This window comes from Schistocerca piceifrons, chromosome 1 (genome assembly GCF_021461385.2).
Source record: "Schistocerca piceifrons isolate TAMUIC-IGC-003096 chromosome 1, iqSchPice1.1, whole genome shotgun sequence".
Lineage (NCBI taxonomy): Eukaryota > Metazoa > Arthropoda > Insecta > Orthoptera > Acrididae > Schistocerca > Schistocerca piceifrons.
Window position 1 is genome coordinate 1025479302 of NC_060138.1, and position 25068 is coordinate 1025504369.

Genomic DNA, 25068 nt, shown 5'->3' on the forward strand with positions numbered 1-25068 from the left:
CAGCCGTGCTGGCGGAGGAATGGAAAGCCCTAGTACAAGAAATCGTTACCATCTTTGTGGCCAGCATAGATGCTCACTGCAAAATGGTTCAAATGGCTCTGAGCACTATGGGACTTAATATGTGAGGTCATCAGTCCCCTAGAACTTAGAACTACTTAAACCTAACTAACCTAAGGACATCACACACATCCATGCCCGAGGCAGGATTCGAACCTGCGACCGTAGCAATCGCACAGTTCCGGACTGCAGCGCCTAGAACTGAGTGACCACCTAGGTCGGTTGCTCATTGCAGATCATGTATTTCCCTCCGTGGTGGTCACACACCCACTTAATAACAACACCCCGACTCTTCTAGTCTCCATGGAGCTATCATAAAGCACGCTGGTTTCTATGTAATTACTGCGTCTTTCCGTTACTATACTGTTGCAGATATTTGTATGTATTGTCCACGTTTCATTGAGCTACGTTACTTGACAGACATCATGAGAAAATTACTTTTGTCCTTCAGTTTTGCACACCATTGTAGTTCCGCAAATAGGGTTCTAGAGCAGAACGGGGATGTTGCAGGAGGCGAGGGCAGCTGGCGCCGCTTCCTGACGCTGCCCAACATCCTGAAGGAGTTCAACCCGCGGCTGGTGGGTTTCTCGCTGCACGATGCGCTCTCGCACCAGAAGGCGTCGCAGTTCAACGTGGCCGAGGGCGGCGCCATGAGCCGCGACGTGCCCTTCCAGGCCAGGCTGCTCGTCCGGCGCATGCGCGCGCACCCTGCCGTCGACTTCGACAGGCACTGGAAGGCGCGTACACTGGCACTGGCCCACTCCGCAAGCGTCTGTGACTGCACAAGTCGAGCAGCTTCATTACGATACATTAAACGTAGTCTGTGTGTCACGAACGTACCCCTTCATTTCACTCCACAAATACACTACTGCCCATTAAAATTGCTACACCAAGAAGAAATGTAGATGATAACGGGTATTCATTGGACAAATATATTATACTAAAACTGACATGTGATTACATTTTCACGCAATTTGGGTGAACAGATTCTGAGAAATCAGTACCCAGAACAACCACCTCTGGCCGTAATAACGGCCTTGATACGCCTGGGCATTGAGTCAAACAGAGCTTGGATGGCGTGTACAGGTACAGCTGCCCATGCAGCTTCAACACGATACCACAGTTCATCAAGAGTAGTGACTGGCGTATTGTGACGAGCCAGTTGCTCGGCCGACATTGACTAGACGTTTTCAGTTGGTGAGAGATCTGGAGAATGTGCTTGCCAGGGCAGCAGTCGATCATTTTCTGTATCCAGAAAGGCCCGTACAGGACCTGCAACATGCGATCGTGGATTATCCTGCTGAAATGTAGTGTTTCGCAGGGATCGAATGAAGGGTAGAGCCACGGGTCGTAACACATCTGAAATGTAACGTCCACTGTTCAAAGTGCCGTCAGTGCGAACAAGAGGTGACCGAGACGTGTAACCAATGGTATCCCATACCATTATGATCGCAGGCGCTCCTTTCTGTGATGCAGCGTGAAGGATAACCGCAGCCATGGTCTCCGAGCTGATAGTCCATGCTGCTGCAAACGTCGTCGAACTGTTCGTGCAGATGGTTGTTGTCTTGCAAACGTCCCCATCTGTTGACTCAGAGATCGAGACGTAGCTACACGATCCGTTACAGCCATGCGGAGGAGATACCTGTCATCTCGACTGCTAGTGATACGAGGCCGTTGGGATCCAGCACGGCGTTCCGTATTACCCTCCTGAACCCAACGATTCCATATTCCGCTAACAGTCATTGGATCTCGACCAACGCGAGCAGCAATGTCGCGATCCGCTAAATCGCAATCGCGATAGGCTACAACCCCACCGTTATCAAAGTCGGAAACGTGATGGTAAGCATTTCTCCTCCTTACACGAGGCATCACAACAACGTTTCACCAGGCATCGCCGGTAAACTGCTGTTTGTGTATGAGAAATCGGTTGGAAACTTTCCTCATGTCATCACGTTGTAGGCGTCGCCACCGGCGCCAACCTTGTGTGAATGCTCTGAAAAGCTAATCATTTGCATATCAAAGCATCTTCTTCCTGTCGGTTAAATTTCTGTAGCACGTCATCTTCGTGGTGTAGCAATTTTAATGATGAGTAGTGTACTTGGCAAGTTACATGATATCCTTTATCAAAACTAGGTAAAACATCAAGCTTTAGACGATTACCACCGTCATATTCGTCAGGAATGGTTACTCCTGACGAAGTTGATTGTGGTAATGGTCGAAAGCTTGAGATTTTACCCAGAAGTACATGGAAATAAGTCCAAGAAATTTTTATACGGTAGTGCCGATGCGGAAAACTTAGTTCTTATAGATGACATAGACCGTATGTTCTACACAGTTTTTATCTTTATTTTATTTAATCGAAATTGTCTTTTGTTCACAAATGGCAATATCTTTTAAACTTCCACACTAATTAAGGTCATAGAAGCAATCTCTTTTCCGAATACATTTCTGACCAAAAAGCGAATCTGTTAACTGGAGTCGGAGGTCTTTGTTAATTCTGCGTTTTGATCTCTTGTAGTGATATTTTTCTAGAAACTTCCATCCCATAAACCATATTTTTTTTAAAAGTCAAATACCAATTTTACTAGATTTAACTTTAAAAACGCTTCAGTATAAAGGAATGTTTTCGTAAAAATTGCATTTCCTGTTTCACCCTATTACAGGATGAATGTCCAAAAAGCAATGAAACGCGCATTTCTGTCATTTATAACTGAGAAGCCAAATACAAATATTTTGAGATTTAGTTTTAAAATAATTATGTAATTAAATATCTCGATAAAAATTTTCGTCTTCTATTTTCCCCCCTTAAGTGATAGAATTTCCAAAACCAATGAAACATGTGGTTTTTGTATTTCTAACCGAGTAGCCGAAAACAAATTTTCTTATATTTATTTGAAAAATGCTTTCATAAAGAAATATTTGCCTACAAATTTTCGTCATCTAATTCACTCTCTTAGAGGCTAAATTTCCGAAAAAAATGAAACAAGTATTTGTTTTAATTTCTAACCGAGAAGTGAAATACCGATTTCCACCTTTGTGCTTTAATAATGATTCATTAAAAAAAACTTTCATCCACTATTTTACCCCCTTAGTGTTTCAATTTCCAAAAATGTTGAAGCATAGATTAAAGCAATACATATATTCAGACAGCCCTTCATGCCCTACTTCACTCCCTTAGGATTGTAATACCGATCAGCTCCTTATTTCACGATCCCTACAGTGTAAGATCAACAGCCGCTACAAATTTCAGGTTTCTGTCTTTAAGGTTTGGGCTGGGTGATGATGACTCAGTCAGTCAGGGCTTTTCCTTGTATAAGTGTCGTCAGCTAGCAGCTATGCACAACATATTATATTTTGGGCTAACTCCGTGTGCTCTGAAACGCCCCTTTCCGTCCGCCCTCGGAGTTTCCGTGGCATCGCGTGAAGTCACATCCCAGGTCGCAGCCAGAATTCATACCCTATTAGCGATGTGCGGCTCGCGCTTCAAACTATGTGGTGTACTGCTCAGCTGGTTTCATCCACTGTGCTTTCCAGTAAGGTGGGATCACCAAGGGAATGCCAATAAAATATTACACACCAACGCTCCCACCTCCCGCCTCGACCCTTCCGACGATGTTGTTGTTGTGGTCTTCAGTCCTGACACTGGTTTGATGCAGCTCTCCATGCTACTCTATCCTGTGCAAGGTTCTTCATCTCCCGGTACCTACTGCAACCTACATCCTTCTGAGTCCGTTTAGTGTACTCCTCTCTTGGTCTCCCTCTACGATTTTTACCCTCCACGCTGCCGTCCAATTCTAAGTTGATGATCCCTTGATGCCTCAGAACATGTCCTACGAACTGATACCTTCTTCTAGTCAAGTTGTGCCACAAACTCCTCTTCTCCTCAATCCTATTCAATACCTCCTCATTAGTTATGTGATCTACCCATCTAATCTTCAGCATTCTTCTGTAGCACCACATTTCGAAAGCTTCTATTCTCTATTTCTCTAAACTATTTATCATCCACGTTTCACTTCCATACGTGGCTACACTCCATACAAATACTTTCAGAAACGACTTCCTGACACTTGAATCTATGCTCGATGTTAAAAAATTTCTCTTCTTCAGAAACGCTTTCTTTGCCGTTGCCAGTCTACATTTTATGTCCTCTCTACTTCGACCATCATCAGTTATTTTGCTCCCTAAATAGCAAAACTCCTTTACTGCTTTAAGTGTCTCATTTCCTAATCTAATTCCCTCAGCATCACCCGCGTTAACTCGACTACATTCCATTATCCTCGTTTTGCTTTTGTTGATATTCATCTTATATCCTGCTTTCAAGACACTGTCCATACCGTTCAACTTCTCTTCCAAGTCCTTTGCTGTCTGTGACAGAATTACAATGTCATCGGCGAACCTCAAAGTTTTTATTTCTTCTCCATGGATTTTAATACCTACTCCGAATTTTTCTTTTGTTTCCTTTACTGCTTGCTCAATATACTGATTGAATAACATCGGGGAGAGGCTACAACCCTGTCTCACTCCTTTCTCAACTACTGCTTCCCTTTCATGCCCCTCGACTCTTATAACTGCCATCTGGTTTCTGTACAAATTGTAAATAGCCTTTCGCTCCCTGTATTTTACCCCTGGCACCTTCAGAATTTGAAAGAGAGTATTCCAGTTAACATTATCAAAAGCTTTCTCTAAGTCTACAAATGCTAGAAATGTAGGTTTGCCTTTTCTTAATCTTTCTTCTAAGATAAGTCGTAAGGACAGTATTGCCTCACGTGTTCCAACATTTCTAAGGAATCCAAACTGATCTTCCCCGAGGTCGGCTTCTACTAGCTTTTCCATTAGTCTGTAAAGAATTCGCGTTAGTATTTTGCTGCCGTGACTTATTAAACTGATAGTTCGGTAATATTCACATCTGTCAACACCTGCTTTCTTTGGGATTGGAATTGTTATATTCTTCTTGAAGTCTGAGGGTATTTCGCCTGTCTCATACATCTTGCTCACCCGTATGTTAGAGTTTTGTCAGGACTGGCTCTCCCAAGGCTGTCAGTAGTTCTAATGGTATGTTGTCTACTCCCGGGGCCTTGTTTCGACTAAGGTCTTTCAGTGCTCTGTCAAACTCTTCACGCAGTATCTTATCTCCCATTTCATCTTCATCTACGTCCTCTTCCATTTCCATAATATCGTTCTCAAGTACTTCGCCCTTGTATAGACCTTCTATATACTCCTTCCACCTTTCTGCTTTCCCTTCTTTGCTTAGGAGAGGGTTTCCATCTGAGCTCTTGATATTCATACAAGTGGTTCTCTTTTCTCCAAAGGTCTCTTTAATTTTCCTGTAGGCAGTATATATCTTACTCCTAGTGATATAAGCCTCTACATCCTTACAATTGTCCTCTATCCATCCCTGCTTAGCCATTTTGCACTTCCTGTCGATCTCATTTTTGAGACGTGTGTATTCTTTCTGCCTGCTTCATTTACTGCATTTTTATATTTCCTCCTTTCTTCAGTTAAATTCAATATTTCTTCTGTTACCCAAGGATTTCTAAGATGTACATGAAACATTTTCACATTTGCGAATATGGACAACCATCAGCTGCATCATGAAAGCTTGTGCCAGACTGAGACTTGAACCCGGATTTCCCGCCTACCGCGAGCGGTCGCATTACCATTCGGTTATCCGAGCACGAGTCACGGACAGAAGCAAGATGTCGTCAACCATGTGTCTACAACCTGAACTCGTAAACCCATTATGTATATACCGTACAGGGAAAATAGTTTAACTGAAAGGCGCTTGTCCGGTGTTGGTGGATAAATACGATATTGCAGTGAAACACAATGCAGAAACGCACTAGAGCAACGCCACAAATAGCGAACGCAAAAGTTTGTTCGACAAATCGATATTGATTACAGGATATCTTTGCTAAATATTACAAAGACCAGTTCACGTCTTAAAGAAAATCAAACTGCATATATAAATGAAAGTGCAGTTTAACACACAGCTTTCAGCTTTTAGTAGAACTTAAAAAGAATGAGCGGTAAGCCCCAAACATTCAAATCCAAATGGAAAAGTTTTCTTGTCGGAAACCCTTAGTATGTTCATGGGTTCCACATAGTAGTTGAGAATTTTACGTGCTCTGTATTATTTATTCGTATATCCACTCACAATTTTTATTTGTTAATAAATTTTTAAACAATCATTCTGTAACCTATGTACTACTGGCTGGTTCCACGACCTAGCAGCTTTGGCTTACGCGGTCCCAAAGAACCTGAGGAATAGATATGTAAATAAGAATAAAATGCGACATCGGCTTTGTAGTGTTCAAGGACCACCACTCGATGTAGCTTTTAAGACGTGACATTGCTTTAAAATTTCTCACTTGTAAGGTATTAAGTTCGGCAGATTTCAATTTAAATACCGCTTTTCGCCGTGCATAAAATTCATGAAAACAGTCACAATGTACAGAAGGTGAAGGATTTGGTGATTCTGTGGAATAATTTAGATGAGACCGGTTTTGTGTACTTTTAATGGTGAATTACATGATTCAGATTCCTAGACGCTAACAGGCTGTCAGCTGTAAGTGACAGCTGCCAACGTATGAACACTTACGATCACTTTTTAAAATTGTTTCACATTAATGATACGTATAAGAGAGGAAGCCTACCAGCGATAAGGTAATAGTTCTTGTTTTAAAGTAGGACCAAGCATTTATGTACAAATTCGATTCCTTCATGGCCGAGCCGATAACTACCGTGACGAATATGAAAAACTGTTTTCCCTTCCAAAATAGGCTCAGATTTTCATAATTAAAATTAATACGATTCACACTGTAATCGAGTAGCAAAACCATTGTTTTTCATCATCTTGGGTGTTAATAAACCGCTTTAGCACTATTTAGTCCTTCATTATTAGATTACTGCCGGTTTCGTGGAACTAAAAGCCACGTCTTCAGATGAGCATGTGACTAAAATATGAGTGCTATGTATGTTCACCGAAACCGCTAGTGATCTAATAACAAAAGAACTAAATACAGCTGAATCGGTTTATTAATGCCGAAGATGACTACTCATAGCTGTGGTTGCCCTACCTAGGAGGATGTCTGCGTTTTTTTTAAATGTGGTTTCATGAATAGGTCTCAAAATTAATGTGTTCATGAATGTCAACACTAATCATCTATCATCTTCATCATTTTTCTGCTGTATTAGCAGGTCCTTCGCAATTCCATTTCCTGCGATCCATCGCTTCCTCCTTAATGGCGGTGTATGTGCTGCCGTCCAACACATCATCCATGATCTGAAACCTCTTCCGCCCTCGCCTCCTTTTTCCTTCCACATACCCTTCTAAGGCTGCTACTATAAACTCCTCCTTCATTCTTAATACATGTCCAATCTAGTTTCGTTCCCTTCTTTTCACTACATACAGTAATTGTCTTTGCTCTTCCACTCTTCTCAGTACATCTTCATTTTTCATTGTTCATTCAACTTATTCTTTCCATCCGCCGCCATGTCCACACTTCAGAAGCCTGCAGCCTTGTTCTATCTTTCTGGTTCATTGTTCTCGTTTCAGCACCATACAGGGAGACACTCCACACAAAACATTTCATTAGCCTGTTCTTTAAATCTGTCTCCATATTGTTGCAGAAAATTCTTCTTCTCTTATAAATTGCTATTCTGGTTTTAATTTCTGTGCTGCTCTTCCAATCGGTTTCTATTCTGCTTCCAAGGTGTTTAAAGATTTGCACACATTCTACGACTTCTCTATTCAGCATTATATTTACCTTTTTATTTTCTCCTTATGCCATTACTTTTGTTTTTCGTTGTGTTCATTTTCATTCCATAAATCTTTCCTTTAGCTTCAATGATATCCACTATATTGTAGAATTCCTTTTGACCTGTTGCTATGCGCTAGGAGGACCATGTTATCTGCAAACCTCAAACACTAAATTCTTCTTCCTCCAGTTTTTACCCCTTGTCATCTAATAGGCAGTGGACAATCATATTTTCTACGTATAGATTAAAAATGGTAGGAGACAGACCGCAGCCTTGTTTTACTCCTTTTCCTAGTTCTATCCAGTTGGTAAATTCTCCTCTCACTTTCTTTTATGCTTTTTGCTTAAAATATAATGAGTTTGTAAGTCGTCCGGTTTTTCAGTCTACTCGTTTCCATCATATAGTTGCAAGCTTATCCAAAGCCACATTATGAAAGGCCTCTTCAAGATCTGTGAACACATATATAAGTTTCTACCTTTTTCAATCAAGATCTCTCCCAAAATTCACGAGAGTCTTATTGCACCTCTTATGTCTGTATTTACTTTAATGCCAAATATTGTTCTTCAGCCAGCTTCTCCTCCATTACCTTTTTCAGTCTTTTATTAATGGTTCTTAACGTAACATCGGCTGCATGTGGAATGAGTCTAATTGTCCTCAGCTCACTGAATTTCTTGGTTCCATGTTTCATTGGTATTGGAATCATTATTGTTGTTAGAAAACCTCTGGCTGTTCAAATCTGATATATTTTGTTACATAACCTCAATATTTTTGTTACGCTTTCTTAATTCAAATATTTTAGTATTTCTCCTGGTATTCTATCTCTACTTATAAAGTCCCCATTTCTAATTTCAGCTATTTCACTCTTTACTTATTCCATTACGATTTTTGGCCCTTTCTCGTCATCATTTGTAGTGTTCACGGATTCAAATTCTAGAGTTGTTGGTTCGTTATCTGTGCCATATAGCTCATTTAAATAGTCTCCCCATCTCTGTAGGATGTCCTCACGATCTAATCACGTATGCATATCCTGAAAATTGACTGGTTCCACGTGATTTAGATAAAAGAACTGCTCAAATGATCAATTGAATATATAACTAAAAAGCAGTAACATCGTGAAAACCACATCAGTTTTGCCCAATTTTTGTTTTCATTTATATATATTATACTCTGGAATAATGACGAAGAAACAAACAGACTCGGCTGCAAATGGTTAAGATTTCTCAAAGAAAAAAATGTTTGAGCTAACTTAGTTGCCATAATACGCACGTTACAAACAGACCGGACTTCGTAAGAATTAAGCTGCCTCTACATGAGAACTGAACGGTGGCATATGAATGAGGAAGTGGCTTACTGAAATGTGATTGAGAAACGACAACCAATAATTATACAATAATTAGAATGGGAGACGACGAGGAAGAGCGGAGACGCAAGACATGAAAATGTCAACTCTGAGTCGAGAGCAAGTCCACCTCTTCGTGAACAGGTTCCGCATAGATTTCTCAGATTCTGTGATAATGTTCTGTGAGACCGGCGAGTATGTGCTGTGTTGGAAAGTTTCTGACGGTCATGTTTGCTAAAGAGTAACCCTTTTTTTGTTGTACATGTGGCATCTTGCAACGACATCGCTATTGGCTTACCCGATGAGATACAATCGGCCTTATAAGAGGGCACTGTGATTCAAATCCACGCCCGTCAATCTAGATTTAGGGTTTCTGTTGTTTCCCTAAATTACTTAAGACACTTGCTGAGGTTTTTCCACTGATAAAGCACGTGTGATTACGTCTCCCATTCTTTCTTAGTTCCAGAATGTGCTCCCTCTCTAATGACCTCCTTGCTGTTGGACGTTAGACTTAATCTTCCTTCTGCCCAAAATAATCAACACCTCTGGCTTTTTTTTAAAAAAAAATAATTTAGTTATAGTGTCTGTACAGTTTCAGTCAATCAACATAATATAGGCATATTCACATCAAGTAGCACACAAAAAATGTTGTTATTTGGCACATTAAAATGTTTCAGTGTTTTTTCCCATGAATCATCGCAACCAGTAGTGGTTGTCATAATCATCATTATCATCTTTCCTTCTTCTTCGTCTTTTATTTAGGGTCTGGTCGTAACTTTTAGCCTAGACTGCAAGCAAGGGAAAACGTGTCCTGAAAGTTCGTTAGCGATTATAGCATTTCATCTCTATTCCATGGATGACTGTGTTGGAGGAATTACCTTGCTGTAAGTTCTTAAACGAAGCGATAGGTATTTAACGAAAGGCAAAACGTATTGTTAAGCTGAATGACCAGCTGTCACTCACTCTGCTTACTATCAGACACATTGTTTGTTTATGATCTGGATGTTAGCGCCCCACATAGCTAGTCCTTGACCCATTGTTGATTATCACGATGAACATGTTACAACACGTGATCAATTGCATTTACTTGCACCATGTGACGTAGTCTCGCCCACAAATAATGTTCGTGTTGTCCTTCCCAGCCGCTGTGACCGTACACTTCAATAAAACGGACACATACAGAGCAGGACTGAGCATACACACGAGGTAAAGTTACGAGCCTCAGATTAAAAGGAAACTGATGAATTGCTTGAATAAACACAGTTATATACCCATTTGCTCATATTTTAATACATGGTTGCTGTTATTAAAAGTTATTAAGAGCCCTTTGTGCGCAACGTTCGCTGAACTGTCAGCGCTTCGTGTAATTTAGGAAAATGTTTCGGAACACTAGATACTTACTAAGATTCAGACTTTTACTAAACACTGTTATTGCACTTTCCAGTAAATTTACTGTCCATTCTAGCATTAATCCCGTTATTTCGGCTCACATAATGACGTGGTTGTCTGCTACAGGTCGTCAGGTGTGTAGTAGCTGACAAACCCAGCAATGTTCGGGTATTAATTTTGCTACTTTTCTCATAGAAAACAAATAACCATGTTTTCCATCTATTCATAAAAACTCCTTTGAAATTATGAAACAGTCATACAGAGATATATGCATAATGTGCATATGTATAAATACAGTATCCAAATTAAGCAACATGATGCCTGACAGTTTCCGAACTCTGGGCGGAGCTGCTTCGCGTGCCTACAACGCGATTTTTTAAATGTCTCTTCCTGGATCAATGGACAGCTATTGTTTCAGCCTACAGCCGTTCGCGCTTCCATAGCTGAAATCTGTTAGAAGCGCTGCCTTCAGTTGACTCGACTGTAGGAGTGTCTTAGTAGCAAAGAATAAATCTATTAAAAATTCACACATGAAGCGGCATTTTACCACGAATCTCTGTTTATGACGTCATATCTTTTGAATTATGATAATTAGGCTGTTCTTACTCCCACAGCAATTGTTGCCTGACACTAAGGGACATGAGTACCAACTTTGGTTGAAATCGGTCATTTGGTTTAGGAGGAGATGTGGAACATACAAAGATACATTCATCCTTTTTTTATAATATACACTGATTAAACTCCACCTGGTAAACATTAGTTAGATATCGCCTCACAGGCACAAACATAAATGAAACACCAATTCCTGTTTCTACGGTTTTAAGTATCAATTGATACAAAACAGACTCAAATAATGACCGTTTAAGCGTTATACGTTGACGCTCGATGTACACGGTTACTTCATAAAGGCACCAGCTACTACTTACTTGACTCGATCCACATACCAAAGCTACTTGCATTGAGACCTATCGGCTCACTGGGGAGGGGTTATCGATACAAGACAACTGCAATATTTAGTAAATGATGTTTTAACAAATAGTATTTTATAGAGCATCAGTAAAGCAGTTCCTATATAATAATGAAAGCTAGCAGTTAGAAACGTATTTCAATTTACATGTCACTACGTGAGCTATAAATCACTAGCATGGTGCAAATATTCTACGCACTTCTCTCGTACGATAAGTCATATCTTAGGCTGCATAATGAAATCATATCTGCACCGTGTACTTTGAACATGGAGCCGTACTGATCAATCACGCGTAGCGGCCACCAACAGTCAACATAGTTCTATTTGTTACTTTCAGACGCTTGTGTCTTGTCTTTTGCCTAGATGTTAGCTTAGAAGCAGGAACATTCTAAAAATGAATGTTGAGCGCATTGCTTGCTAGCTTGCTTTGGCGTAATACAGTGTTACACGATTTTTCAGTTCTGAAGGTGTGTTACTTTGTGACCAAGGTTAGATTTGTTCTTTGTTTATTGTTCATGGATGAATATTGGTTTTTCATTAAATCATGCTTGTGTATGGTCATGGTTCACGTTATTTTCCCATTCATTTAATAACATCAAGGGGATCTGAGAATATGTGGGATTATTTTGTTATGTTTTTGATAATGCGAGGAATTGTATTCTTAAGTGGTCTCTGCTTAGAGGACATGTGTAACACTCTCATTGAATTTTCATATTTATTCCTTGAAAAAATAACATGAATTTATTTCTATCTTCTCCTTAATTATTTCATCCTAAAGTGATTTATAAAATTTTGTGTTTGTCACGCTCAATTACCACTGTAACGTACCCTTTGAAAAATTATGAAAGACTGTGCAGGTAAACTTCTGCGTTATTTGATTTTCAAACAGCTGAGCAAAAGTCCTTGTAAATAACAGTTTTCTCTTTACTTATTTTGATAATCACTAAACTGACACACAACATTTTTAGCGCAACGCAGTCTGACTTTCAAAAATCCCTACAAAAGAATGGCCCTGACTAACAATAACCTATACCTTTATGAATCACTTACCGCACAAAAATCTTCGTTACTCGAATTACTGTAATACAGCGAGCGCCACTGCTGCCAGCTAAATAAAAGATTCTAACTACTGAAGGCACTAACTACGGATAGGCATAATTAGCAAATGAAAGATTTTGGTAGAGAACAAACAATTTATTTACCTTAATAGTGTTCAAAAGTCATCATGTATATATATCTATCAATTCATGACATCCATCTTTATAAATTTCCTTTTTTTGTCGGACACAAGTGCAACCTCTCTAAACTCTGGCATCTCTCTCTCCACATCCTCCACTGCTGGCGGCTCACCTCCAACAGCCCAACGCTACTCGCTGTTCACATCCAACTGCCCAACACTACACAAGTGAATATTTCAACAGTGTGTCCAACCAGCCACAGACTGCACACAGCCCAACGCTACTCGCTGTTCACATCCAACTGCCCAACACTACACAAGTGAATATTTCAACAGTGTGTCCAACCAGCCACAGACTGCACACAGCGCAGTCAATAATTTTTATACAGCGCGCTACGTGGCGTTACCAACATAAAAACCTAAACAGCCTGCTTACGCCACGAGCACAACTATCAGTTGTCTACGTTCGTAGCTGACGCGAGCTCAATTCACCGAATACGTTCTGCCTTCAGCAAAAAATACTGTCACTATAAACGGCCATTAGCAGACAAAAGTTTCCTTTCTTAGTATGTGTATTACAACTAGCATTAGAAAGGTTTGCAGTGCAAAGGAATTTGAGACACGTGCTGAGAGTAGCATTTCTGATTCACGTTTCTTGCAAACAGGTGTTAGGGAATACGAAGTGCGACCTACATCTGTATCGCATGCGTTTCGTTTATAAGAGAAAACACACATGCTCTCAGATGGTGTTAGAGTGATTGAAGGTCTCTGGCGTAATATTGCATTACATAAACACATGTTAAAGACCCTTTCATATTTTCCATTGCGCTATCGAAATTTTAACTTCTACCGAATATTACATTAATATCGGTCAGATATCGCCGTAGTTCAATCAAGGGACAAAATCTTGTATAATAAGTGGAATAATTTCATGAATAAATACTTAGGTTATACTAGCTATGTACTCCAGTTAATGTCAAACAGGTGACAAGTGGGTTCCAATATTGATGTGTTGTGTCAAGCACCGACGGAAATTCCAGTTAATTTTACAATGACAGTCTCAGGAAACCATATCTTTATTGCAATTTTCTTAAATGATCTTATGAATATGACGCCATTTTTTATCTTTCACAGCTAGTGACAGTGATGGTGGGGGATAACGACTTCTGCCTGGACGTCTGCTACGGAGACACTGCGAAGAAAGCTGCGGAGAACCATCGGAAGGATCTGATAGACACACTGGACTACTTGCGTCAGAACCTGCCACGCACCCTCGTCAGCGTCGTCGTCACTCCACGCAAGTATAACATCCGTCTGCCCTCCTTGTTAGGACTGATAATGAATCCTCTTTCCTGGTAGAAACTTGTCACTCCTACCGGGTGAGTAGCACTGGAAGTTAATTTCAAATAGTACCGTAACTGTTGAACACTTATTTTTCTGTGCTACAACTACTTTGCTGAAAAAATAAACCACCAGTTCCGAATATATTAAAAAAATCTGAGGTCTACCAGTTTCGACTAATGTTTCACTTGGTCATGAGGCAAATATCAGGACTCGATATCCCTATTGGATACACCTGCACTCACCTCCCGGATCGCTGAAATTTTGCTGAAGCAACTGATACGTACAAGTGTCTGACTTGCTTCTTTGGGTTATTTATACAATGGCTTTATGATAACTACATTAAAGACCAGGTCAATCTGCGTGGACCCTCTATTGAACAGCCGTCTTGGCGAAATCAAACGACTAGACCTAACTCTACCTGTGTCTGTTGCATGTCCCGTCTACTGTTTCGGTTTTATTTTTCACCTTTCTAACGGTACAGTGCTGTTTAACCAGCTTTGACGCCTATGCGTGGAGAAAAAGGGATTATTAAGATCTATTAACGGTACATAATTGCAGTTATATTAACTGTAGTTGTTTCGGTACCTCGGTAAATGAAAAACTTAGAAACATCGAGCATTCAGCAAAATACTCACAACTCACCACAATATCACTCGTTCCGTAGCACGTTTCGGTATCAGTAACGGTAATGTAAATATTAAATGTTAAAAAGATCTCCAACTAATTTTACAAACTAAATCTGACCACGCTGACCGAGCGTACTTTCCCAAATGTCAGAGTCTGCGACAAGTTTTTCCTACATCAGGCGAAAAGAACAGAAGTGTCAGTAGGAGTCTATCACTTTCTCGTTCTGCTTTCCTTGTCGTTTTTCAGTGAATGGTCGTTACAATTAAATTTCCGTTATTTCTATTGAACGAAACAGAATGATGTAGTTTGTTATGTGTTCCGTTAGCTATGTTTATTATGAATATTATGAAAAAGATGTGAACTGAATGCCAGTTGCAGCTATTTCTTACAAAAATACCTTTGAATGGTTACAAGGTTGTAATGTCTCTAGTAAATCATTTATGGACCTGCAATTAACTACTTATTTCCGTTGAAAAATAACTGTACATTACAGTAGGTACAGTTAAGAAGAAACCCTTGTATTAGGCATTTCACAGTATTATCTCTTAGACAACATATTTTCGCTCATAGATTATAAAAAGTTTTTAAAGACAAGTAGTACGTTCATTTTTGTTCAAAAGTTAGATTCGTTAATGGGAAAGTAAATACGCTGGAGAGTACTTCGAATCATTTCAACTTTTAGTATTATATTGTGAATATGACTATCGTTCATAAAAACGAATACATCGTTCAAAACATGTCTTTTAGAATTCCATGAAGTTTATTCCGAAACTAAAAACGAACAGAAGAGAAAAGGGCAGCTGTAGGGCCTACACTTGTCTTTCAGCTTCACTAGTGAAGGAACAAATAATCATTACATGAAAGGGATATTTATTTTCTGTACAAACAGAAACTGAGAACTTCTAAGGTGTGATACGAAACTGACGTCCTATCACGAGTGGGTGGGTAGAGCCCTAATGTATGAAGCTATGCTTAAAATATGAATGTTAATGACTACGTATTCAATTGGAAACGCGATGTGACCGCAAGTAATTAAAGATATCGTCACAGCAACATACACACTTTCGTAAGTATGTGAAACGGTAAATGAATTAGCTTGTCCATGTACTTGAACACCAATAGTAGGTAAATACTCAAAGAACCTTACCCAAAAATCACATACTACCTTATATTCAAGAATAAATGAGTGACTTAGATAGAGCAAGTAACTAATAGGAATATTGTTACTGCATATAACTAATAGGAATATAGTTACTGCACTGTACTCATGCTGTGCAAACCGATAAAAAAACCATCTAGATTCTCAGTACATGTAACATAAGTTCCAGTAAATAGCATGAAATTACAGGTTCTCTTAATGAGTATTGCAGAAAGACAATAAAGTATTCATAATGTAGGGGAGTATGATAAGGCCGAACACAGCGGGTTGAATAGATATTACTCGGTGTCGCAAATTAATACCTAGTTTATGAAGACGAGCGAACTGAATCTTCATGAACACACGTGCATGAATACCAGTTTGCATTACAACCCAATACAAGTTCTGCACTTGGAATAAATAACCGTTGGACTATTTAAGTCACATGACTTTCATGTCGCCTATTAACCACATTGGCGAAGTAACTGGAAAGATCACCCAAAATCTTAAACATTGCAGACCTCCGAACCGTTTCGCGTCCGCTCCTAACACACAGCACAGTGAACCCATTCACAACATTGGAATCTGGCTGTTTTATTCTAAGGCATACCATCTTCTAGCGGTGTTTTGTTCTGACGGACAACGAATGTTGGGTAAAAAGGTTCCGAGCATTTCCATTCTAATGTTTTAGTCATATGGTCACCTGAAGATGTGGCCCTTAGTGCCACTAAATCAGTAGTGATCCAATAATGACGGACTAAATACAGCTGAAGCGGTTATTAATACCCAAGATGACAGTCGAATGGAAAGCCTAATTCAAATATTCACGACCTCGTGGCCCATACAAGTGCCAGAGACTCCCATTTCCTGAGGTCCTGTGCACCGGTCAAAGATGCAAAGACGCTCCTATGGTGCCACAAGGAGATAACTCAAAGATTTGGCGACTTTCAAAATCGGTTCTTCTCAACAAAAAAATCGAAATTCAGATGAGATGCCATTAAAAACAACAGGGAGAAGCTAGAGTTTCTTAAATCCCTCTCTGAGAGTGATGGAGCGAAACAGTGTTTCATTGCAAATCGTCCATCGATGCTTACGATAAATATGTGAGTACTCATTACGTATTCGATATCACTGCCTTAGTACTGCATTGTAATGTCCTTCGTAAGGGCATTAAACAAGCTGAAATAATACCAAAGTCATTCTGTGACTCCAGTAGTCCAGTCTTACGAAAATTCTTATCATAAATATTTACATGGAGCTGATGTAGAGTTAAGATACTATGATGATATACGACGCTCTACAGCGTTTCATTCTTTTGCAGACATGGACATCATCAGGAACTTCACTACGCGGTCTTTGTTGTGTGAGCTGGTTAATGACTTAGAGTGCCCCTGTATGTTCGGCCTGCGCTTCGATAACAGACGCCAGGAATTAAGTCGCGTCATGGACGACTGGCAGAAGGTGGATGAGCAGGTGGTAAGTGAATTTTGCATATAGTCACACAGTGGTTCACGTACCCTACCTGTTGCTGTCTGATACACACTGATCAAGGGAAACACGAAGATGAGCCAAAAAATTATGAGCGCCTGTTTAATAGCTTGTTTTTCCCTCTTTGGAACGAATACATCACTGATTCTGCGTATCAGAGATCCGACAGTTGTTGGTAGGTTTGTCGAGGTATATGACATTAGACGTCTACGCACAGGTCAGGTAATTCGCGTAGGTGATGGGTTGCTGATTTGCGTATGCAGTAACGGTGCCTAATAGCGACCCAGATGGGTTTCATAGGACGAACATCGGGCGAATTTGGTCGCCGTGACATGGACGTGAGTTCACTATTCTCAAACCACTGTATCACATTTAGGGAAGCATCCTACTCACGCCATACAAAATTCATATGCTTTCCATTGTGTGCCAGCCTTGTCCGCTGTAACTAGCTATGACGTCACGAATGTTGCGCAATACCTTAAAAATAAAATAAATAATCTGAAAAGTTAATAGCATGTCAGGAATGATGCTAAAATAATAATGGGTTAAGTTTCAGTTTGGTAACTTAAACAGTTTAAACAGTTATCGAAATTTGGACGTTTTACGTAAAAATCATTGGCACAACAGAAAGGAGCTAGAAACTTCAAAATTTATATTCAGATTCCGTTTTCATTGTAATTGAATGGAAACAGCAGGCTGGATCTCACAAAGTAATATTTTGATTGAAATTCATGATTTTCTGTTTTTGTGTCCTAAAAGTTCGGAAGCAAGATAGATTAAGTAAGTGATCAGATCAAGCTAGGATGTTTACATGTAGGTAGAATGGAGATACGCTATAATACCAAAGATATGAGAAGTTTCAAAAAGGTAGCTATAAAACTATAGCTGTAGCGTCTCTCCCAAGGGCAAGTTCGGAGCTCATCTATTGCGTGCAGTACAACTAAAATAATTCGCCCACCAAAAGTATTTAACCTACCCACATTAGAATTTTATTATAGATACTTACCTGTGTGCTGATTGCACAATTAAATCGAGAGCTTCATCGGTCTCCAGCGAATGAAGCAATTAATTATTTAGTAAACTGAAATGGTGTTTTGCTAGCCCAGCGGCTAATCAGTAACAAATGTTGGCGGCTGCGCCTTCGTCGGTCCGCACCGCGGATATACAAATAAGAGCGCTGCGAGCTAGAGTCGGACTCCAGTTCTCTTCTAGAATCATATGAGCGCGCACTCCGTGTCGGAAGCCGCGTCGTGTTAGTGCAGTTGCCAGGAACAGCCTTGGATGCCGTAACTCAGCATGCATGTAACAATGAGTTCGCATTGGGATTAAGAGTTATGGAACGACTCCATCGATTTAGTCTCAGTTTGCGTATGTCGTATTTTCACGTGTCACCGCAGGACAGACCTTCTACCATTACTAGCGTGGCGTTTGACGAGTACTAACATCAAATTTTGGCGATCATTCACTTTGAACATTTACGTCGATAACGGTTATTGAACAGTTTCGTTATCTAGAGATAATAGGATCGTGCAGTAGACTCTGTCCAGCTCTGATAGTACAATAGCTGATATGGATAATCATTTGTTTGGAATTTTACGCTTTATCGTTTCCTGAATATAGTGAAAATTGTTATAGTAAACTGCATTTCCTATGAATCCAAGACATCATCCTAAATCTTCAGAGTAATGAACATCAATAATCTATAACTTCTTTTATTCTCCATCAGAGTGGTCACTGTGAACTCTAATTACAGGCATCACGTTTTTGCTAATCACTTTCTGGTTGCCAGCATTGTAGTTAGAGAGCTTGTGTTGAGAACGGCAACAATATAATTCAAACTCTTACACCCGCCGCCCCACACATGGACAATTATATGGCTGAAAGGTGACATCGCCGTCGGGGAACACATCAAGAACGAAGAGATGCAAGTGGTTCACAACTGTCAGCATGTCTTGGATTACTACCACAGGTCCCATGAAGGCGCAGGAAAATGTCTCTCATAGCGTAATACTGCTCCCACAGCCTTGCATCCATAGCGCGCTTCACGTTCCGAGCCGCCATTCATCTCGATGACACCGTTTGTGGAGATGACCATCAACCTAGTGTAGCAATAATGTGAAGCATCCGAAGAACCGACACGATTCCATTGACCGACGGTCGAATCACGATGGTACTATGACCACTGCAATCGTAACTGATGATGTCATTGTGTCAACATGTGATCCGGAAGGATAGTCTGCTGAGGAGCTCCATGTTCAACAATGTACGATGAACGGTGAGGTCGGAAACACTTGTGCATGCACCAGCATTGTGCTCTTTCGGCAGAGATGGTACAGATCACCACCTATCCTACTTTAAAGAGCAGGCAAGCCACCAAACCCCACGTTCTGTGAAGAATCGTTGACTTCCAACCATTTATGGCCTAGTGGTGGTTTCAGTGTCCTTACAGCTCTTTCCGTAGAGGTTCACGACAGTAGCACGTGAACATTCGACCGGCTTCGCCGTTCTCGAGATACACGTTCACAGGCTCTGCGTAACAACCCTTTCTCAAACTCGCTTATCTCAAGGGATTTCCCCATTTGCAGCCCATATTTTTGCTAGTGTGATTCCCCTGTCTTGTCTGCTCCGCTTACGTAATTTGTTACCGCGTCACGTGCCCGCATCGCCACCAGACGGCTCTCTGCATCACGGTGGGCAATGGTCGTAATGTTTTTGGTTATCAGTGTATCTTCAGCGTTAAAACTTACACTGCTGGCCATTAAAATTGCTACACCAAGAAGAAATGCAGATGATAAACGGATATTCATTGGACAAATATATTATACTACAACTGACATGTGATTACATTTTCACGCAATTTGGGTGCGTAGATCGTGAGAAATCAGTACTCGGAACAACCACCTCTCCCCGTAATAACGGCCTTGATACGCCTGGGCATTGAGTCAAACAGAGCTTGGATGGCGTTTACAGGCACAGCTGCCCATGCAGCTTCAACACAATACCACAGTTCATCAAGAGTAGTGACTGGCGTATTGTGACGAGCCAGTTGCTCGACCACCATTGACCAGACGTTTTCAATTGGTGAGAGATCTGGAGAATGTGTTGGCCAGGGCAGCAGTCGAACATTTTCTGTATTCGGAAAGGCCCGTACACGACCTGCAACATGCGGTCGTGCATTACCCTGCTGAAATGTAGGGTTTCGCAGGGATCGAATGAAGGATAGAGCCACGGGTCGTAACACATCTGAAATGTAACGTCCACTGTTCAAAGTGCCGTCAATGCTAACAAGAGGTGACAAACGTGTAACAAATGGCACCCCATACCATCACGCCGGGTGATACGCTAGTGTGGCGATGACGAATACACGCTTCCAATGTGCGTTCACTGCGATGTCACCAAACACGGATGCGACCATCATGATGCTGTAAACAGAACCTGGATTCATCCGAAAAATGACGTTTTGCCATTCGTGCACCCATATTTCTCGTTGAGTACACCATCGCAGGCATTCCTGTCTGAGGTAATCGCAGCCATAGTCTCCGAGCTGATAGTCCATGCTGCTGCAAACGTCGTCGAACTGTTCGTGCAGATGGTTGTTGTCTTGCAAACGACCCCATCTGTTGACTCAGGGATAGAGACGTGGCTGCACGATCCGTTACAGCCGTGCGGATAAGATGCCTGTCATCTCGACTGCTAGTGATACGAGGCCGTTGGGATCCAGCAAGGCGTTCCGTATTACCCTCGTGAACCCACCGATTCCATATTCTGCTAACAGTCATTGGATCTCGACCAACGCGAGCAGCAATGTCGCGATACGATAAACCGCAATCACGATAGGCTACAATCCGACCTTTACCAAAGTCGGAAACGTGATGGTAAGCATTTCTCCTCCTTACATGAGGCATCACAACAACGTTTCACCAGGCAACACCGGTCAACTGCCGTTCGTGTATGATTAATCGGTTGGAAACTTTCCCCATGTCAGCACGTTGTAGGTGTCGCCACGGGCGCCAACCTTGTGTGAATGCTCTGAAAAGCTAATCATTTGCATATCACAGCATCTTCTTTCTGTCGGTTAAATTTCGCATCTGTAGCACATCTTCGTGGTGTAGCAATTTTAATGGCCAGTAGTGTACTTTCCAATATTCTCCGGATTCTGGCGCAACTTCAGTGTTCTCCATCTATTTCTTTTCCTGTTTGCAACAATATCACATTTCTAGAGGAAATATGGGGGTATAACATACACTCTAAGACAAAACGAAGCACCACGAAGGAATTATCCAAATGGGACTGAAATCGGTAGATGTGATTTACGTCTACAGACAGACAAATTATTACGAGGTTTTCTTTCGTGCTGAGTCACAGTCATACAGCATTTTTGAAATAATATACCCCCATTTGACTGTGTATTACTGCATTTTTCTTCTGCACAATCTAGACTTCGGCTTTCACGCCATTATCGAGTACAATGTTCCTAGACCATTGACATCATTTTGTTGTGTACTGTGCATGATGAAAAACACTCAGATCTACACATTAGATTGATGTCGATTGTAAGCAAATGTGTTGAACTGTGTACTTGTCATCTTGCACAGTACACAGAAAAATGATATTAACTAAGAACACTTGTAATTAGGCTGTTTAGGTTTTTATGCTGAGGGAATTAGATTAGCAAATGAGACACTTATAGTAGTAAAGGAGTTTTGCTATTTGGGGAGCAAAATAACTGATGATGGTCGAAGTAGAGAGGATATAAAATGTAGACTGGCAATGGCAAGGAAAGCGTTTCTGAAGAAGAGAAATTTGTTAACATCGAGAATTGATTTAACTGTCCGGAAGTCGTTTCTGAAAGTATATGTATGGAGTGTAGCCATGTATGGAAGTGAAACATGGACGATAAATAGTTTAGACAAGAAGAGAATAGAAGCTTTCGAAATGTGGTGCTACAGAAGAATGCTGAAGATTAGATGGGTAGATCACATAACTAATGAGGAGGTATTGAATAGGATTGAGGAGAAGAGAAGCTTGTGGCACAACTTGACTAGAAGAAGGTATCAGTTCGTAGGACATGTTCTGAGGCATCAAGGGATCACCAATTTAGTACTGGAGGGATGCGTGGAGGGTAAAAACCGTAGCAGATTCAGAAGGATGTAGGCTGCAGTAGGTACTGGGAGATGAAGAAGTTTGCACAGGATAGAGTAGCATGGAGAACTGCATCAAACCAGTCTCAGGACTCAAGACCATAACAACAACAACAGGTTTTTGTGTTGGTTACGCCACGTTGTGCTCTGTACGAAAATCACGGACTGCGCTGTGTGTAGTCTGTGTCTGGTTGGACTGATTGTTGGAATATTCGCTGGTGAAGCGTTGGGCAGTTGGAGGTGAGCCGCCAGCAGTGGTGGATTTGGGGAGAGAGATGTCAGAGTTTTGAGAGGTTACTATGAGCGGACGATCTGGACATGTGTCCGTCAGAAAAAGTAAACTTGTAAGGCTGGATATCATCGAATGATATATGTATGACTTTTGAACACTATTAAGGTAAATACATTGTTTGTTCTCTATCAAAATATTTCATTTGCTAACTATGCCTAACTATGCCTATCAGTAGTTAGTGCCTTCAGTAGTCAGAATCTTTTATTTAGCTGGCAGTATTGGCACTCGCTGTATTGCGGTAGTTCAAGTAAAGAAGATTTTTGAGGTAAGTTATTCATGAAAGGAATAGGTTATTGTTAGTCAGGCCCATTATTTTGTAGGCATTATTGAAAGCCAGATTGCGTTGCGCTAAAAACGTTGTGTGTCAGTTTAGTGATGACCAGAATAAGTAAAGAGAGATCTGTCTTAGTACGTTCAGTTTTGCTCAGCTATTTGAAAATCAAATAACGTAAGAATTTTTCCAGCTCTGTCATTTTTTACATACAAAGGAAAGTTTCACACTGTACTCGATAATGGCGTGAAAGCCAAACTCTAGAGTTTACAGGAGAAAAATACAGTAATACACAGTCAAATAGTTGTGCATTCTTTAAAAAAGTGATTACAGCTTGAGAAAACATCGGCCTCACAAACTGAGCAAATCAGTAACACGTTGGTTCCCCTCTGACCCTTACGTAAGCAGTTATTCGTTTTGGCATTCACCCGTCAGTGGATGGTAAGCGGTTAATAATATTGTTTATGGTGAACATTCCCAATGGAGTCATGTATGTTTCTGGTTTATCTTCCTTACGCTTATTTTTTTGTTTTAAAAACGGCTTCTTACGATAGGATTTCCCCTGACTTGTGAAGGTTCATTGTATTGCAGAAGAATTCAACACAACAGCGTCAGGAGTATAATTCAGTCCAAGACAAACAAAAACAGCACACCACAAAGAAATTAGCCGAATGAGACGGAAATCGGAGATGTGATGTACGTATACAGACAAACAAATGATTACAATATCAGAAAAAAATGGGTGATTTATTCAAGTCAAAGGGCTTCACAAATTGAGCAAGTCAATAATGCGCTCTTTCACCTCTGGCATATATACAAGCAGTTGTTCGGCTTGGCACTGACTGATAGAGTTGCTGTATGTTCTCCTGATGGATATCGTGCGTAATTCTGTCCTACAGGAGCGTTAGATCCTCAAAATCCCAAGCTGATTGGTGTTATGCCCATAATGCTCCCAGAGTTCTCAACTGGAGAGAGATCCGGCGACATTGCTGATAAAGATGCATTTTGGCAAGTATAAAGACAAGCGGTAGAAACTCTCCCGTGAGCGGGCGTGCATTATCTCGTGAAACGTAAATCTAGGATGGCTTTTCATGATGGGCAACAAAACGCGGCGTATAATATCGACTTACTACTGTGCTACAAGGGTGCCGCCGTTGACAACCAACTCTTGTTTGTCGGCCCGTATTGGGGGCGACAGTTAAGTTGGTACCCTAGCGTATCCAGCACTTCTCCAGGCACGTCTTCGCCCTGAAATCTCCTTGAGAGGTGTAGAACTGTCTTTTGTGACGAGTGTCGCTTCGAACTGATTCCAGATGACGGGCGGAGAAGTATGTGGAGACGCTCAGGACAGCGGTTTGGTTCCCCTCATGGCCAGCTAGCCTGAGCTTACATTGCAGCAGGATAATCCCCGGCCACACACGGCGAGAGTTCCTACTGCTTGCCTTTATGCTTGCCAAAATCTACATTTGCCAGCAATATCGCCGGATTTCTCCCCAGTTCAGAACATTTGGAGCGTTATGGGCATGGCCCCAATCAGTTCAGGATTTTGAGGATGCAATAAACTCAGTAAATCAATGCTAGGCCGAGAAACTGCTTGCATATGGAACAGAGGTGGAACAGCGTGTTATTGACTTGCTCAATTCGTGTAGTTCTTTCTCTTGAATAAATCGTCCAATTTTTCTGGTACCGTAATCACATGTTTGTCTGCTTAACTACATCACATCTACCAATTTCAGCTCCATTCGGGTAATTCCTTCGTGATGAGCTGTTTTCGTTTGTCCTAGAATGGATTATGCTGCTGGCGCCATTGTGTTGGATTCTTCTGCAGAGAAGTGAACTTTCACTAAACAGGGGGAATCTTATTGTAAGAAGGCGGTTTCTTTAATCAAGCTTATGGAAGGTAAATCAGGAGCATAAATGATCGCATTGGAAATGTTCAAGTTAGCAAATATTATTATCCGTTCGTCATCCACTGATAGGTAACTTCCTCTTCGATACGCTATCAAGTATACCTCGCTTGTTTTACACGTGCTAGTTGTCAATCCGAGTCTCCAACTGCCAAAACACACTCAAAGAAAGT

At 40.9% G+C, this 25068-nt stretch overlaps 1 protein-coding gene across 1 annotated transcript in view; it reads left to right on the plus strand.

Moving 5' to 3' along the window:
• Positions 1-25068, plus strand: part of LOC124777318 (phospholipase B1, membrane-associated-like) — a 94581-nt gene that overhangs the window by 46254 nt on the left and 23259 nt on the right. Inside the window, exons 3-5 of the mRNA XM_047252678.1 lie at positions 568-794; positions 13822-13984; positions 17118-17272. Of these exons, the coding sequence (XP_047108634.1) occupies positions 568-794; positions 13822-13984; positions 17118-17272 (545 nt within the window). The remainder of the gene's footprint in view (positions 1-567; positions 795-13821; positions 13985-17117; positions 17273-25068) is intronic.